General features: G+C 41.9%; 1 protein-coding gene across 1 annotated transcript in view; it reads left to right on the plus strand.

Annotated features, from left to right (window-relative positions):
• The window catches only part of COL22A1 (collagen type XXII alpha 1 chain), a 215,430-nt gene that overhangs the window by 132,714 nt on the left and 67,736 nt on the right, over positions 1 to 14,980 (plus strand). Inside the window, exons 22-25 of the mRNA XM_050892264.1 lie at positions 4,300 to 4,353; positions 13,417 to 13,470; positions 13,837 to 13,890; positions 14,877 to 14,930. Of these exons, the coding sequence (XP_050748221.1) occupies positions 4,300 to 4,353; positions 13,417 to 13,470; positions 13,837 to 13,890; positions 14,877 to 14,930 (216 nt within the window). The remainder of the gene's footprint in view (positions 1 to 4,299; positions 4,354 to 13,416; positions 13,471 to 13,836; positions 13,891 to 14,876; positions 14,931 to 14,980) is intronic.

The following is a 14,980-nucleotide window of genomic DNA, read 5'->3' on the forward strand; positions in this document are numbered from 1 at the left end:
AAAGTCAGAGCAGCACAAAAAGATTGACAGACCTTTCTTGACTCTTTACAACTAGATTAACAAGGCTACGAGTCTCAGTAAGTGCTACATATTTGTTTTACAACCGAGCCTAAAGGGTCCTGTTAAAACTGGGGACTGCTGGGTTCAGGGCACAACCTCCACCCAGAAGAGATGTGTTAAGAGCACTTGCCAATACATGAAAGGTTTATCCCTGTTCGCTACCAGGAGGGAGATAAATTTATCAGATCCCTGGAGGGCTGCTGAGCTCTTCTTGGTGCGTTTGATGGCAGGGCAGAAATACATGTATTTGGCTTTCCCCTTCTTGACCCATCTCTCTCCTGTCTAAGTGGGTTGTTGCATATGATGTTCCTGTTCTGGCCAGTCACAACTTGAAATGGGCAGTCAACACTGTTTGTTTGAACTCTTACTTCTCCGTGTGTGAACTCCCCTCGATTTGAACCACCTTACAATCGCAGGGTCCAGGGGAAGGAGATAGTTGATTGGTATCCCCAGGGGAAGATGTGTAAATAATCCAGGAGAGAGAGGAGAATGAGTTTGTCCAGCAAACTAGGCAGGCTTTTTTGAAAGAGCCAATCCCAAGATGCAATTTCTCTCAATGTCCAAAACCCCTTATAGCCCTTATTTTTCTTTGTCACAACATCCATAAGCTGGCCAACCCTGATGGTATTTGCATCTACAAGCTAGGGAGATGCTCTCACTTCTTAATTTACTGTCGTTGTCTAATATATATGGAGACTGTAAAAGACAGGTACCTTCAGGGAGTTCAGGCATTGATGAACACCGCTGGATTTCTTCTGGCTCCTCTAGTAATGTAGAGATAAAAGAACAGAGGTAATCCTAGCATCCCGTCTAGCTTACAGAGAAAATAGTTGGCATTTATGCTAGCAGTCATATTCATTCACAATTAAGGATGCTTCCTATGTACTTGGTACCAAAACCACCTCTGTTCCTGGGGCCAAACCTCAGTGAAAACCATGCTATGAAAATATATGGCCATTCCGCCTATCGGACAGCAAGGTAAGAAGGAGCCCTGGGCTATGATACGTGTCAAAATTTCCCTCTAGCAGAGTGGAGCCAACATTTTCCCTTGGTTTCCTGTCTTCTGTACGGTAGAGATCTTTCCAATGGATGGTTGCATCCATATATATTTGTGAATGCTTGAAATGTTCAGATGACATTGCCTGCCCTTGCAAAGTTCAGCAGTGCAGAAATAGAAATGTAAGCAAATGAACAAAAAGAAGGAAAAAGAGATTGATGGCGTAGATTAAATCCAGAGTGAAATTGTAATTGTCACTGCGGTAAATATATCCATTTCCAATAAAACACGCATTTTTAACTGTGCTATTGTTGAAATTGCTGATGAAGGCAAATAACATATATTTCATATAGTCGAAGGATACACATTCTTACACACTTAGCTGATTCTTACTATAAGTAACAGAGCATAATTGCTGGTTTTCTCTGTCATATTATTAGACGGTGTGACATTTTGCTGAGCTTTGCTCTCATAGGTATAATTTCTTCCAGCAAGTATTTCTGTACTTTACAGACAGGCTGTAATGTTATGGAGCAAATCTGTTGTAGTCTGAGTTTGGCTAACCTCTGAGCGGCCAAAATGTCCCCTTCACAATGGCAAATAACATTCCTAGCCTCTCTGTCAGTATAATTATATGCTGCTTTAAGGGATTTCTCAGTGTTTTGAAAAGCACCAAAGTTTCAAGGCATTATACTCAAGGAAAGGATAGGCTCCTTTCACATCTCTCGTTGCTGCCACAGATTAGCATGCCCGGCCATCAGTATGGAAACAGAACAATTGGTTGTAAACTTGTCATAGGAGGCAATATATGTCCTTCCTCTGCCTTCTCGGCTTTTGAGATGGGTTTGGGGAGAAAGCGGTGCTGCTACAACCTTCCTCAGGTTCCCCAAGTAATGGTGGACCAAGTTTCTAAAAAGCAGCAGTTCAGCAAGCTATAACTAGATAATGCCCTTAAGCTGTAAAGCTGCTAAAGCCACACCCTTGTGGACCTCCAAAATAAGATCTACGTGTACTACTCGCATCTCTTCACTTGCAAGGTTACAAGGCTCATCAGGATTTTGTTGGCCTGAACACTAAAGTATGTATCACCCATTGTGGTTTTGTACAGAGTACACAACAGGGTATGTTCATGCTCTCCAACTTGCGATATCTGATTAAGGGTGACTACTTAGGAAGCTAATTCCGTTATGCTCCTTCAAAGGGTTATCATCAAAAGCATTTATATCAGGTTCCTGCCTCTAATGCAGTCTCTGAATTAGAGTCTAAGGAGATGCACAAACATTGCAAGGGGAGGTACAAGATGGGTGGTAATTACGCCCAGTGACCAACGAGGTTGGTGGGACATGAAGGAAGCGGTTATAGCGTGTTGTATGCTGGCCTCAGTGTTGTAGCTGTGGAATCAGCCACCTTAATGCATGGCTCCCACGTTGATAGGAAGCTGGAGGTGGCATGCAGTCATACTCATGTCCCAAGTCTGAGCCCACCCACCACACCCTGTGCGCTCTATTCATAAGCTTAATTATTTATTTATTTAAATGAGTATTTTAACAGTGTCCCTTGCATGGTCACCTTGGCAGTTGGCAAAATTAACATCTTGAACTAGAAAACAGACATTGAATCATGTGGTGACATGAGTCCTTCAGGTTAAAAACAGGCTCTTTTTGGCTTTGACAAGCAAGGAAGTGATGGATTTTGAAAAAGTAGAAGGAGCACTCATGAATAATGCATGTACTTGAGTATATAATGCAGATTTTTATTGGTATTAGGGAAATGGAAAACAAAAAGAAGTCATTTCCTGGAAATGACTACAGACTGCTTCTGATACCCAAGGACCTCATAATCATTCCTTCGATTTTCTTCTTAAATTCTTCTGTATATGGCAGCTGCTTTTTTTTGTTATGAGAAAAGTGAGGGAAAGATCAGATTCTGACACACCAGGTAACAAAACTCAGTCAAAACCAGGGAAAATATGGTGAAAACTTGGTTTGTTTGTGATGTTTTTAGTTTTTTCACTCATTTAACTCAGCAGAAGTTCTACAGGTTTTTTTTCTGGACATATTTTAACAAAGAAAAATAAAGGGAAAATTATATATCTGACTCATACTTCTGTATGACCAATCACATCACCAGTGACACAAAACTTGCTTAGTTATAATATCCTTCTAAAAAGAAAATCAGTTTGTGTAAGAAGTAGAAATGAGGGGGAAAAATCACTTCTCTCTGTCAGATATTTACATGACTCCTCTTGTACCCTGCTAGTATATTACTAACAACCTCAGAAATATTAATGATTCAGTGTCTATTACACAGCAGGGAAGGATAGATTATTTTTACAAGAAAGCAGAGTCACAAAATATGTGACTTGCCCAAAGTAACACAGTGTCAGCTGTTGAGTTGAGAAACAAATCCAGCCTCTGCCTTAACACCAGTGCTTCATGCATCCTTACTCCATCCTTTCTTCCTCGTTTTTGTCATGTAGGACTTTTCCCCTGTGAACTATTTGAGGTCAAACCCATGGGGAACACAGGTGCCGCAGCATCCATATAGGTGAACTTGTCTCAAGGGTATACTCCAGGTCCTGGCTTATCCTCCCCTTGCACCAGCGAAGCTCTCTGGTTCCTCTGGAGGAATGTTTTTTTGCTTGCAGAGGAGTCAGTGATCTCTGTTCCTTGGTGGTAATGCCAACCCTAGTTAGAAATGCCAACCGTAGTTAGAAATGCCTCATGGATTCCTGTTTCCTGGCTTAGAGATTGTGAATCTTTTATACTCATCCATGCACCAGAGTTCTTAATTATTTTCTTTCTTAATGCATGAAACAGTGCAAGGAACACAAGGGACAGTGCTTGGCTTTGTTGGGGAGGGGTGAAGGGCTAGACTGCAGCAAGGAAGGTGCCTCTCAGCATGTGTCTACCCTTGGTACCTCCCTTGGCTGCATCTCAGCACTATGACTTCTCTGACTCTCTGTGGGGAGCACCCAGGTGGGATTGCAGAGTGTAGGACTTGCCATGACGTGCAGGAGACCAACCCTCATCTTTGGGGCTATTGTCACAATCTGGGAGATAGAGACTTGTCAGAGACAACTGAAGTTTCACATCCAAATGGCGTCTGCTGCCTTCTTTTCTAGCTTTTGTTTTGTGTACCCACATTACAGTGATTTAGCAGTTTGGGGCTGAAAGACTTTGGAAAGTCAATAGCAGTCTTTGCCCTGGTGTCTAATATTTGCTCCTCTGTTGCACATGCAGGGTAAAAAGGGAGAACCAGGACTCCCAGGAATCAATGGTCTGATTGGCCCTCAGGTAAGTGATGATTTCTTCATTTTCATATAATATGTGGAAAAACATGTTTTGTGGCAACAGGTGACTTGGAACCACAATGCAGCGTGCCGTGACCTTGTCCTCTTCTCATCTGCGCCGTCTTTGAAGATGGTGTTTCTCCTTTAAGAGCCAAACTAATTTATCCTGTTGTGATTGAGAGAAGTCTGCTTGTCTGGTGGCAATTACTTTTACCTTCCACAGTTTTTCAGCATCTTTGAACAGGGACATCAGGAGGTGTTTTGTATGTGATTTCCCCATTGCTTGTGCATAGAGCAGTATCATTCTGGAGGGAAAGCAATGATTTGTGTTTTGTAATATTTAGGACAGTGTCTCAGCTAATTGTTGTCTGTGTGAATTGGCAATTGCAGATATACCTCCTGTGCTGCAAGCTTGAGGGAAGAAGCAGTTTAAAAGATATTTGCTATTCAGAAAGCACACTTTGAGCACAAGACTGTTTTTGCGGCTTTGATACTCACATTTCTACTTGTTACAGAGGGATAGGTGTTGGCTTATTGAGGAAGGTAGAGACAGGGGCTTAAAACTAAACGTTTATTCTCCCTGTGAGGAAGTATGTCTTAAGTTAATGACCCCTTAGCTCCTTTTTTTTAAAGCTTTTGGAAGTTAGTGCTCAAAATTGCACCATCTGTAACATCATAAGGGCGAAACAGTGCTGTGTACGTTAAGAATCATCAGAGAGGATTTGGCTCCACCTTGGATCAATCCATTCTGCCCTGTATTACAATAACACTGACACTTGCCTCTGGCTTGGTTTCTTGCTAACTTTGTAGCCAAATTCAGCTGACCTGAGTCATTGTAGGGTCACCCCTGCAATAAGAAAAATACCTGTGGGAATGTTCTCAAGCAGGAAAGGTGCAACCTCACTTTAAGCTGACAACTCAGGATAAAACCGAGCATTTCATTCCTTCCCTTTTCAATGATAAATTAACAAACCGGGTCTTTGGCTTTGGGATTTTGTTTCAATAATAGGTTAAGTTTTGGGCAGGAATGAAGAGCCTCCATTACTACAGCTGTTGGTGATGTATTGCAACAAACAGCACATTGCTAGACAGCAGATGCTGATTTTTCATTTATTTCCTCTGGCAAGCCATGCCCTTGTAACCAGGAAACACGATCTAGAAATGGTTTCTGTGGCAGACGTTTTGTAATGAGCTGTTCACATGTCTGTGGAGGATGTCAGAGAGGCAATCCAAGGGCTTGCGACCCTCTGCAGGTGAGGGCCCTTGTCTCCAGCTGGGAACCTTGCCCTGCGAAACACCACTTGATACTGATTTACATATTTTTAAGACTTTTTCCTTTGGTACAGTATCTGGTTTGCAAGTATTTCATCAGCAGCCTTCAAGAGGAATGAAGATAGTGTTTCTAATGGATGTAAAAGGTTTTGTTGTTTTTGGTTTTTTCCATTGGATAACATTAAAAGGTCCCCCCAAGCCTTCTGAACCATTGGGAGAGGATTTTCCTTGCTTTTGGGGGAAGATTTTTCTCCATGCATTATTTCTGAGATATCTGACACTATCCATCCAAACAATGTCACACTTGCTCAGCTCAAGATCCCTGCAACTTAAAAAAAAAAAAAAATATGCGTATGTTAGCGATTTTATAAATGTATCTGAGAAAATTGCTGACATAGCATTAAATAATTTTCCTTTCCACACAACCTAAATAAAGTTAGCAAATTTTATGTTAATTAAAACCGCCTATAATGCTAGCCCCACCGAGGGATACTTAAATTGACTGTTCCTCCAAGCTAACTGTAAGAACGGAAAAAATATTGTTCCTGTTCCTGCAGTGGCACTCTGTTCTGGACATATTACTGCAGATTTCCATATGTCTGTTTGGAGAAAGTGCTTACATTCAGTTTGTGACAAAACTACTTTTCAGCTTAACAGCACTTTTTGTGACATTAAGTTTTTTAAGCACTTTATCAGCATTTTTTTTTTTTTCCTTAATCAGACTATGCCCCAAAAATACCCAAGAAGAAAAGTGGTTTCCTTATGTTGTAGTCACATGGATATTCTTCCAAGTCGTGTATGGAAGTCTGTGTCACCTGTTCCTGTGCGATCTCCATGGCGTTGAGGGCCAACTGATTTGAGTTGGCCATAGATAAACTAGATTAGGACACTAAAATAACCTCCCTTTCCTCTGCTATTTTAAATTTAAATATACTTTTGTTTTCTGACCTGATTCCCCCCATTGATAGCTGTATGGGTAAAAGGAAGGAGTGGATATAGGAGCTGTAGAAGGCACATTGTTGCTGAAAGACATAGGAAAGACCATCTGAAGTTATTGTTGGGCTTTGTCAAGAAAAATAGTTGCTGACATGCTCAGTCCAACTGAGAAGCCACAGAAGGATAAGGCAGCTGTGCAAGGGAACCAACCTGAGGGCTACTCTGGAGCAGGGTCAGCAGATTCAGTGATGAACCGCAGTTGAGAAGATGCCAGTCCAGCTCTCAAGGACCATTGACTGGGTATGGTCACATTTGAGAGTTAATTTAAGTGTCAAATGCTGAAGCAGCAGCTAGGAGGCAACTTCTCAGCTAGCCTGGAGATATTTTGTGACAATAGAGTAACCTAGTTTTGCCTCTTTCCTTGCACACACCAATTCAAACTAAATTTTAATCCAAAAAGATTTTTAAATGTTTTTTTCTTCTAAATCAGCTGTAGTGGTCAACCAGTCTATGTGCTTATTCGATCCATGTTGTCCATTCAGCATCCCCAAAAATGAGCATTTATTTTCCAGTGACCTTTAGAAATGGTGCACCCTGCAACATCATTAAGCCATGGAGTAGACACTCTGGGCCTTATTTCCCCTCTGGATATGAATGATTTTCCTGCAGCAAGGACATAGACATCTGAACTCATAATGTGTTTATGTTGTTATTATTTATTTGTACTATTTTAGTTTCCAGGAACCTTAATCATGGGCCAAACTTCTACTGCAGTAGGTTGTTCAAATGCAGACTGAAAAATGAGCATTTCTGTAAAGCGCTTTCAGTTGAAATAGATGGATGGGTACCAAGCACGGGAAACAACGAGGCTATGCATTTCTGCATGGTTGCCCAAGATCTCAGTATACCTTCTCTATCCCATCATCTGTTGATAGGAAGAGTTCACAGAAGAGGCTGAAGGCAGTTGCTGAGGTACCTTTGCAAATGCGTTTCTAGGCGTGAGGGGTATCCTGAGCAGGAACAAGATCTGCAGTTAGGCAGTGTACACTAAGTGAGCCATGAAGGCTGTGTTTGCAGGCACAGCAGAGAGGGAAGCTGATGCTCCAGTGCTAACCGAGGGCTCAGACACTCTGAGCTATATCACTGAATTACCAGGGCTGGTGGGATTCAGCTCCAAATGCAAGCACTTGTTGGATGAAGGATGGGGATGCAGGTGTCTGAGCTCCTGTTGATGAAGATCCAGTTAATATCATCAGTGGAGCCTGATGCTCTCCTAAAGCACGTACCTCCACTGAGCCACTCTCTAGATTCCCCGAGCTGAGCAGGTACATGCTGTCCACCTGTGAGATAGCAAAACAAGCCAAAACTCTGACATTTAGACAAAAATGCCATACCTCACACTTGCAATATCTCTGGGCTGTTATTGAGGTTTGCCTTATGCTAGATAACCTGGTGGTATAACTAAGACCTGCAAGGAAGACCAGTCCAAGCTGTACCTTTTATGGTCATAGCTGGCAGTGATTCAATTAGTATAGACTTGTCCGTAGGGTGTGAGCTCAAGCCCAGCTTTTCTTAATTCAGAAAATAAATTATAATCTATGAAGTGCATGATGTCCTTAACGTCCTTTTTGTAATGCAAGTTAATATTGCAAAGTGTAAGAAAAGGATACAGGCCCCAGCTGCAAAGCTCAGATTGAATTCAAACTATGCCAGTGCTGCTCGAAATTGGAAGATATTGCTCAGAGCTATCTTTAATAAGATCTGTACCTTTAACAAAAATCAAGAAAAAAAAGTCTTTACCTGTGCAGATCGCTAATAGTACTGAAATGAAAGACCATAAGGGAGGTTTTTTTGTTGTTTTTCTCATTTGCTGCACTGACTCAGCAAACCAACTCAAAGCGAACACATAGGGAAATAAATCTTCCTCTGCAGACAGAAGAGATCATGTCCATATCTTACACTAAGTGATGAAATTTAAAAAATACTGCCTTTCACTGGAAGCAAAAAATTCTCCTGGAGAGACTACTAAGTACAAAGTCAACTTTATTCAGTACTTTTACAGAGCTAGAAAGACAGTTCAGAGAATTTTTGTTGAAAAAACTTTATTTTTAAAAATAATGCTGGTACTCCAATTACAATGCCACCTGGTGAAATAACTGGAGACCTCGTCTGCTTATGAATTGTGTGGCACTATCACTGAAGCTGACTCTAGAGCATGCATCATAGGTAAACGCTCAGATCTGTTGGCTCTTTAGGCTTTTGGTTTTCAGTGTCATCAGCAACAGCCTTTTTCTATACCCTCTTATCTTTGTCTTGGTTTGTAAGGCAGGATTTAAGCAGAGAGAGCAATACGGTGCTCTAACGCAGCATTACTGAAAATAATTCACAGTAGTTGTGCTGGTGGATACTGTAGTGCCTGGGGTGAGAACTGAAGAGCAGATTTGAGGAGCTGATCCCAGAACCCACTCAGATGCAGCAGAGGAGAAATGGAGAGTTGGAGTGGCAAGGGACATAGTGAGACACATGGACTGCTCCACAAAACTAGCTGCAGCACCTCGTCTCTGATGGGAGAGAAGTGGAAATAAAGGGGAGACAGCGCAAAGCCAACAGGAAGGGTCTGTGGGGACTTTCTGAGAGGTAAAATCATAGGGAGTAATTGGTTTTGAAGTGGAGACAAGCACAGACACTGGAGGGGAAAAGGCTGTCAGCACTGTAGTTATGCATTTTCTATCATTGTGGCAGCAGACAGGATGCTCCTGCATGTCCCAGAGGTTCTTCTTGTTCCTAAAGCTGGCACACTGCCTAAAAAGCCCAGACCACAGTCTGTTTTGACATGGGCTAAGGGCTTATCTAAGCCTTTCTCATAGTGTAAGAGAATCCAGTCATCGGCATGGAATAATATATGGAAAATATGTCTGTGCAAGCTTTGCCTCCAGAGATATATATCTGGAAAAGCCATCAGACTTCAGTTTCCGTCATGGAATGGCATTTGTTCACCTCCCTCTAAAACATAGCCATCCCTTCTTTCATGGAAAAGAGATTTAGGCCAAGCAGCCTCCTGATGTAGTCACAGACAAAGGTTTTTGTTCCTTTTCAGAGCTTCCTTAGGGAGTGCAGAACCTAAATCTTAATAGCTCTGCCTTTCCCAGCCTGTCTTTCAGCAAGGTACACACTGGAAGAGGAGAGCATCCTTTAGTGGATCCCGGAGGAGAGGCACAGCTGTTCCTCCAATATGGAGAGTGTCAGGTTTCTTTCCTGAGAACTGTCCCTGCATTGCATTGTCTAAGGAATGGAGCTGGATGAAACACAAGCCTGTAAAAATCCACCCCCCCCCCCCAACGCTTTTAAAGATGTCCCACCCCATCACACACACACACCTCTACACACTGTTTGGATTTTAATGAACATTTGAAATCTTTTTGTTTCAAAACATCAGTTTGAAAATACTTTGGTTTAAACATTTTGATAAAAGGTCCATGTTTTGCATTTGTTTTCCAAAGTGAGTTTGTGTAGCCCTGTTTTAGAATGACGTTTTCATATATCAGTTTTTGCTTCAGTGTGTAGGAAGCACACATCAGACTCTTTACCAGCCAGAAAAAAAACACTCCATGATTATTTTCTTCCAGATCAGAGTTTTAAAGGGACAACACTAGGGACTGCATTTGGGACTGGGACTCTCATCTGTATAATTCATCAAATGATCTCTGAAAAAGGTGATCATTTCAATCAGGTACTTTAATCTGGATTCAGTTAAAAAAGGGAAGCAAAGAAAACAGATGGCACAAGATTTTGGGGTCAAGCATTACAAGCTGTCCTGCTGCTGCTGTTTTATGGGGTTTTTTAATCACAAATAAATGCTGTCAGTTTGGTCCTTTCCGAATACTTAGAAAGAATAGTCCTTGCTCTGAAGTATACTCAGAAGTCAGGAGAAGGGTTACAATAACAGAAATTTATATACAAGTGAAACTGATTTGTTCTGGACAGTAGCAAAAGGGAGGGCTCTATACAGGACATGTATGATGTATTTCTGCAACTTTCAAGTGATCATGCCATTTTATTTCTCTGTGTCCCAGTCACTTGCTGTAGCCCAGGCTGCAGAAAGCAACAAATCCAGTAGGACAGTAGATTTACTGGTGCACGCAGTCAGCTGGAGGAGGCTGTCAGCATGCTGTGCATCTCCCAGGGATACTGGTGGTCATTACATAAAACTGTTCTTTCTACGTCCATCTCGGAGCGGCTTTTATCAGAAGAGCTTTCCATTAGTGGGTGTAACATTTGTTGGTGCAACATGTGGTGAAGCTACCTGAGTAAACCAGTCTTGTCATGACGTCCTGGATGATTGATCTCATAGAGAGCAATGAAACGGAATTATAAGTTGCAATTCAGGGTAAGGATCAGCATGCTTCCATTTCAAGACTTATGGTTGCATAAGGTTGTCGTGGTCCAGAATACAGAAAGTTTAAGAGAATAATTAGAAATTGTCTTGGATAATGAGAATATCAAGAGTTACTAGGAGAAATAGTTGGGATGAGGAGGATGTAGCACCTCATGTTTCAGGGATTACGCTGGTTGCTGACAGATGCTTGAGTGAGACTTTGCTTTTAGGTCAGATTGACCCCTGTCTGTACTGTGTGGGGTAACTTGCATCGTACTTGGGGATGCTTGGGCTGAGGCTGGGTCCTGGCTGGGGTTTTTCACCTCTTGATAGAAGCTCCCTGTTGTAGGGCCATGGAGAATACGTGTTTCATGCTGGGAGGTGGTTCAGTTATTGGCAGAGAGAGAGAGAATGAAATCAGGCTATTAGGGACGAACCAATGGAATTGGCAAGGAAAGTCTGCAAAGGTAAATTTTGCACTTTCTTTTCTGCACTTATGCATAGTCCAGTCTGCTGCTGAATCAGTTTGTTGTCATTTTTCTAAACGTACCTTTGCCTTCTTTCCCAGTACTGCACCCACTCTTCATGGAAGCCCCTTCATGGAGCCCGTATCTTCTGCAGCGCCTCTCAGCAATACTATCCCTGTAGGGGTAGAGTAGGGCCAAGCAGAACTTCCAGGTCCCTGCCATCTGAGGTCATTCCATCCAGTTGTGTCTACAGTGTGGTATTGTCTCTTGTGCTGGGCTAATTTGGACTGTTGATTCTTTTCTTTGAATGGCGAAGCCTTTTTTAAGTGATGGGTGGTCTCGACCAGATGTCTCCTGATGGGACTAGAGCTCCTTAACTGCAGGACCCTCCTGCAACAGCAGCTGAACCAACGTCCCCAGAAGCCAATGCAGGGCTCCCTAGGAATTGTGTCAGCAATATCAGTGCATCCCAAGGCACATCTTTCTGGGGATTTTTTAGTTGTGCTCACATTTGAGGCACTCCACAAATGCTAATGTTGTTGGTGGGATGACTCCACGGCTGTTCTGAGTTGCAATGAAAGCAGATCATGGCAGCAAGTGCATCTGCAGGTCCCTTTTTTAGTTGCTTTGCCCCATCTATTGGTGAGAGGCTGTCTTCTCTTCTGGCTGAATTTTACAAGTGTATTCTAAAAAGACGGCTTATCTGCTACCTTCTCTGTCAAACCATGCCACAAATAACTCCTTGTCCTCACTTTTTTACACCGTTTTCTTCTCTTCAGCTACATTTTTCCTTAAATGTGAAATGCTAATATTGATCCATGACTCGTAATACCTTAATCACAAAAGCTGTGCTTTGTGATATTGAATGGTGACAGGGAAAATGCTGACTGGCCATTTTCTATCTTATATCAGTTGCTCAGGTTCAATTCTTTACATAGGGTTTGGGCCGGGGGGGGGGATTGTTTGTTGTTTTTTTAAGTACAAACACACCAGAACTCCCCCTATGCTGAAAACTGAAAATGAATGAAATCGTCGTGTTAGAAAGACAGAAAGAGACAGCCAGGGTAAAATTTCAACTCAGTCATATATCCACTTCTCACATCCATCCTCACGTTGTTTGCTTAGGTCCTGATCCAAAAAATACATGAACATATGCTTCATTCTGAGCACAGGAGAAATCCTATCTTGTCTACAGTGGAAGCTGGAAGTAACAAACACCTCTGCATCTCAGGCAACCTGTTAAGATCTGTCGAGTATGGAAACAAATTTCTCAGCTAGGAAGCCAAATTTAACAAATTGCTCAATACACAAAAATAAATCCCTCTGAAAATCGGATGGCTATTGAGAGAATATTTTCCCTAAGAGAAACAGCTGTTGGAGGGAGATGAATAAGAAAGACTGTTAGGACATTTCCAACTGAATGTGTGTATTGAAGTATGAGTTTGTGAGGACCTTTTACTATCAACAAGGTTAATGTAGGGCACTAAAATGGTGATGCATTTGTTTTAAGACACTTGATTCACTACATTGTTTCTCCATACGTTTGGATTCATATTTTTACCCCCACCTCCCCCCAAAAAAAGCCTAAACCACAAGCCTGTTCCATTCATTAGTTACTTCAGAGATCTTTTTGCAAAGGTAAATTGTTGACTTTGAAACAACATTAATCAAGATTAAATTAGGGTGCATGCTACAAGGGATCCCACTGGACAAGCTTTGTGTTGTACATCACCATTGATGGCCTTCAACTCCTCCATCTCTTGTACTGGAATGGAGGATGGAGCTCACCTTGTAGCAATAGTAATTAGTGGCTTAAGCAGGAGATCCTGTTCTGCTCATGAGCATGGTTCCCTTGGAGCTCAGTTTGGCATCTTGCATTTTTTTGGTAGAAGTTAATGAAATAAAGCTCAGTGCTTTTGCCCGTTTTGAATAGGGCCCCGACTGCACAGCGAAGGACCTGAGGCTTTCAGCCACTATCAGAGAGTTTGATAAACTGGTTTTGCTTCCTCTCTTACAGGGACCTCCAGGGCCCCCAGGCATTGCTGGACCCCTTGGACCACCTGGAGCACCAGTAAGAAAATAAGCTTGGGTTTTTTTTGTTTTATATCAAGGAGAAGAAAAAACAGCTGGGGAGAATTTTAGGTCATGGGTTTCAGTGGGAACTGAGTCAGGGCCTCTGGCAATGTGTGTTTTCTCTTATATTTTCTCACTGAAAAGCCACAGCTGGTCCTAGAGGACAGCTTCTCTGTGCCGAGCTTTGGAACCACGTCGGTGCTACCTGGGGATAAGTCAATGTCTACAGGACTCCCCACGGCAGAGACCGGAGTGCTGTGGAAGGGAAAATTGCATTTAAATTGAAAGCAGCAACCTCCAGTGAGGTTGCTGCAAAGCACAGAAATACTGATTTATTTTTTTTAATTCTGATTTCGTTTTTCAGGGACTGCCAGGAGAGATTGGAGTTTCTGGTAAAACTGGACCACCGGGACCAGCTGTAAGTGTTGAGGAACTGCTTCCTTTGCTTCCAGGCTCTCCATGACTTCAGATACTTTAATTCTCAAGTCTTTGCCTCCTTTCCTACAGCTTGTCTGCACACAAGGTTTTGATGTGGGCTCCAACACTGTTGCCTTTAATGCAGATGTTAGCCTCCGATACCTTTTATGAACAAGAATTTTACCAGACGCAGCTCCACTATTCCTACTCACTGGGACCATGATGTTTTCTTTGTATGATACCTTTCAAAAGTCATTTTGCATTTGGCAAGATATTGTTCTTCCAAAGCTGGGGTTTCCTGAATTAGGCCAAAGAACTGAAATTAAAATCTTGATTTAGCAAAGCATAACAATTTCTGTTGGCTGTTAAGTCAAGAAAGGTGAATTATGAAATACTTAGTATTAAGAAGTGCCACCTACAGCCTGCAGTGTTTGGGGATTGACTGACACTCAAAAAGGGGACAAACCTTTTTCTTACCATTTTAAATGCATTATAGGAAGTAATTTTATTTCTTATCTTGCTGAACAATTCTGTCACTATGTGTTGTATAATTTAATTTTAGGCGTCTATGTATTGTATAAGAAATTATCAATATTTAAAAGGAGAAATAGACTTTAAAAAATCTTTATAGCTACAGATAATAGAGACTTATAGAGGATGATAAGTAAAAATGTAATTTTTAAAGTTATTTAAGAATCCACAGTGCATAAAAGTGCTATACTGTTGTTTCTCTGTAACAACACTGACATCCAGTGGTCATTCACCAAAACTGGGATACTGGAAAAAGGGCCGAGCAGATACGTGCATTGTGAGAACTTTTGTATATTTTGAGTCACAGTAGGGAAAAAGTCAAAATGCATGAGGTGGCTCTTCTTTTCTTAAACTTAGGTCAGTGGCAAGAGGGATGAACTGAGCATGCTTACGCTGAGCTTGCTGTTAATGATTTACAGAACAGGCACTTAGAGCTTATGATTTTCTCTTGTTTAGGGGTTGCCTGGCAAAGACGGATTAAATGGGCTTCCTGGGCTTCCCGGTCAAAAGGTAAGTGACACCACATACACTGGTATTAAGCTACTTACCCGGGCACCTTA

Source organism: Gymnogyps californianus, chromosome 2 (assembly GCF_018139145.2).
Source record: "Gymnogyps californianus isolate 813 chromosome 2, ASM1813914v2, whole genome shotgun sequence".
In the NCBI taxonomy this organism is placed as follows: Eukaryota; Metazoa; Chordata; class Aves; order Accipitriformes; family Cathartidae; genus Gymnogyps; species Gymnogyps californianus.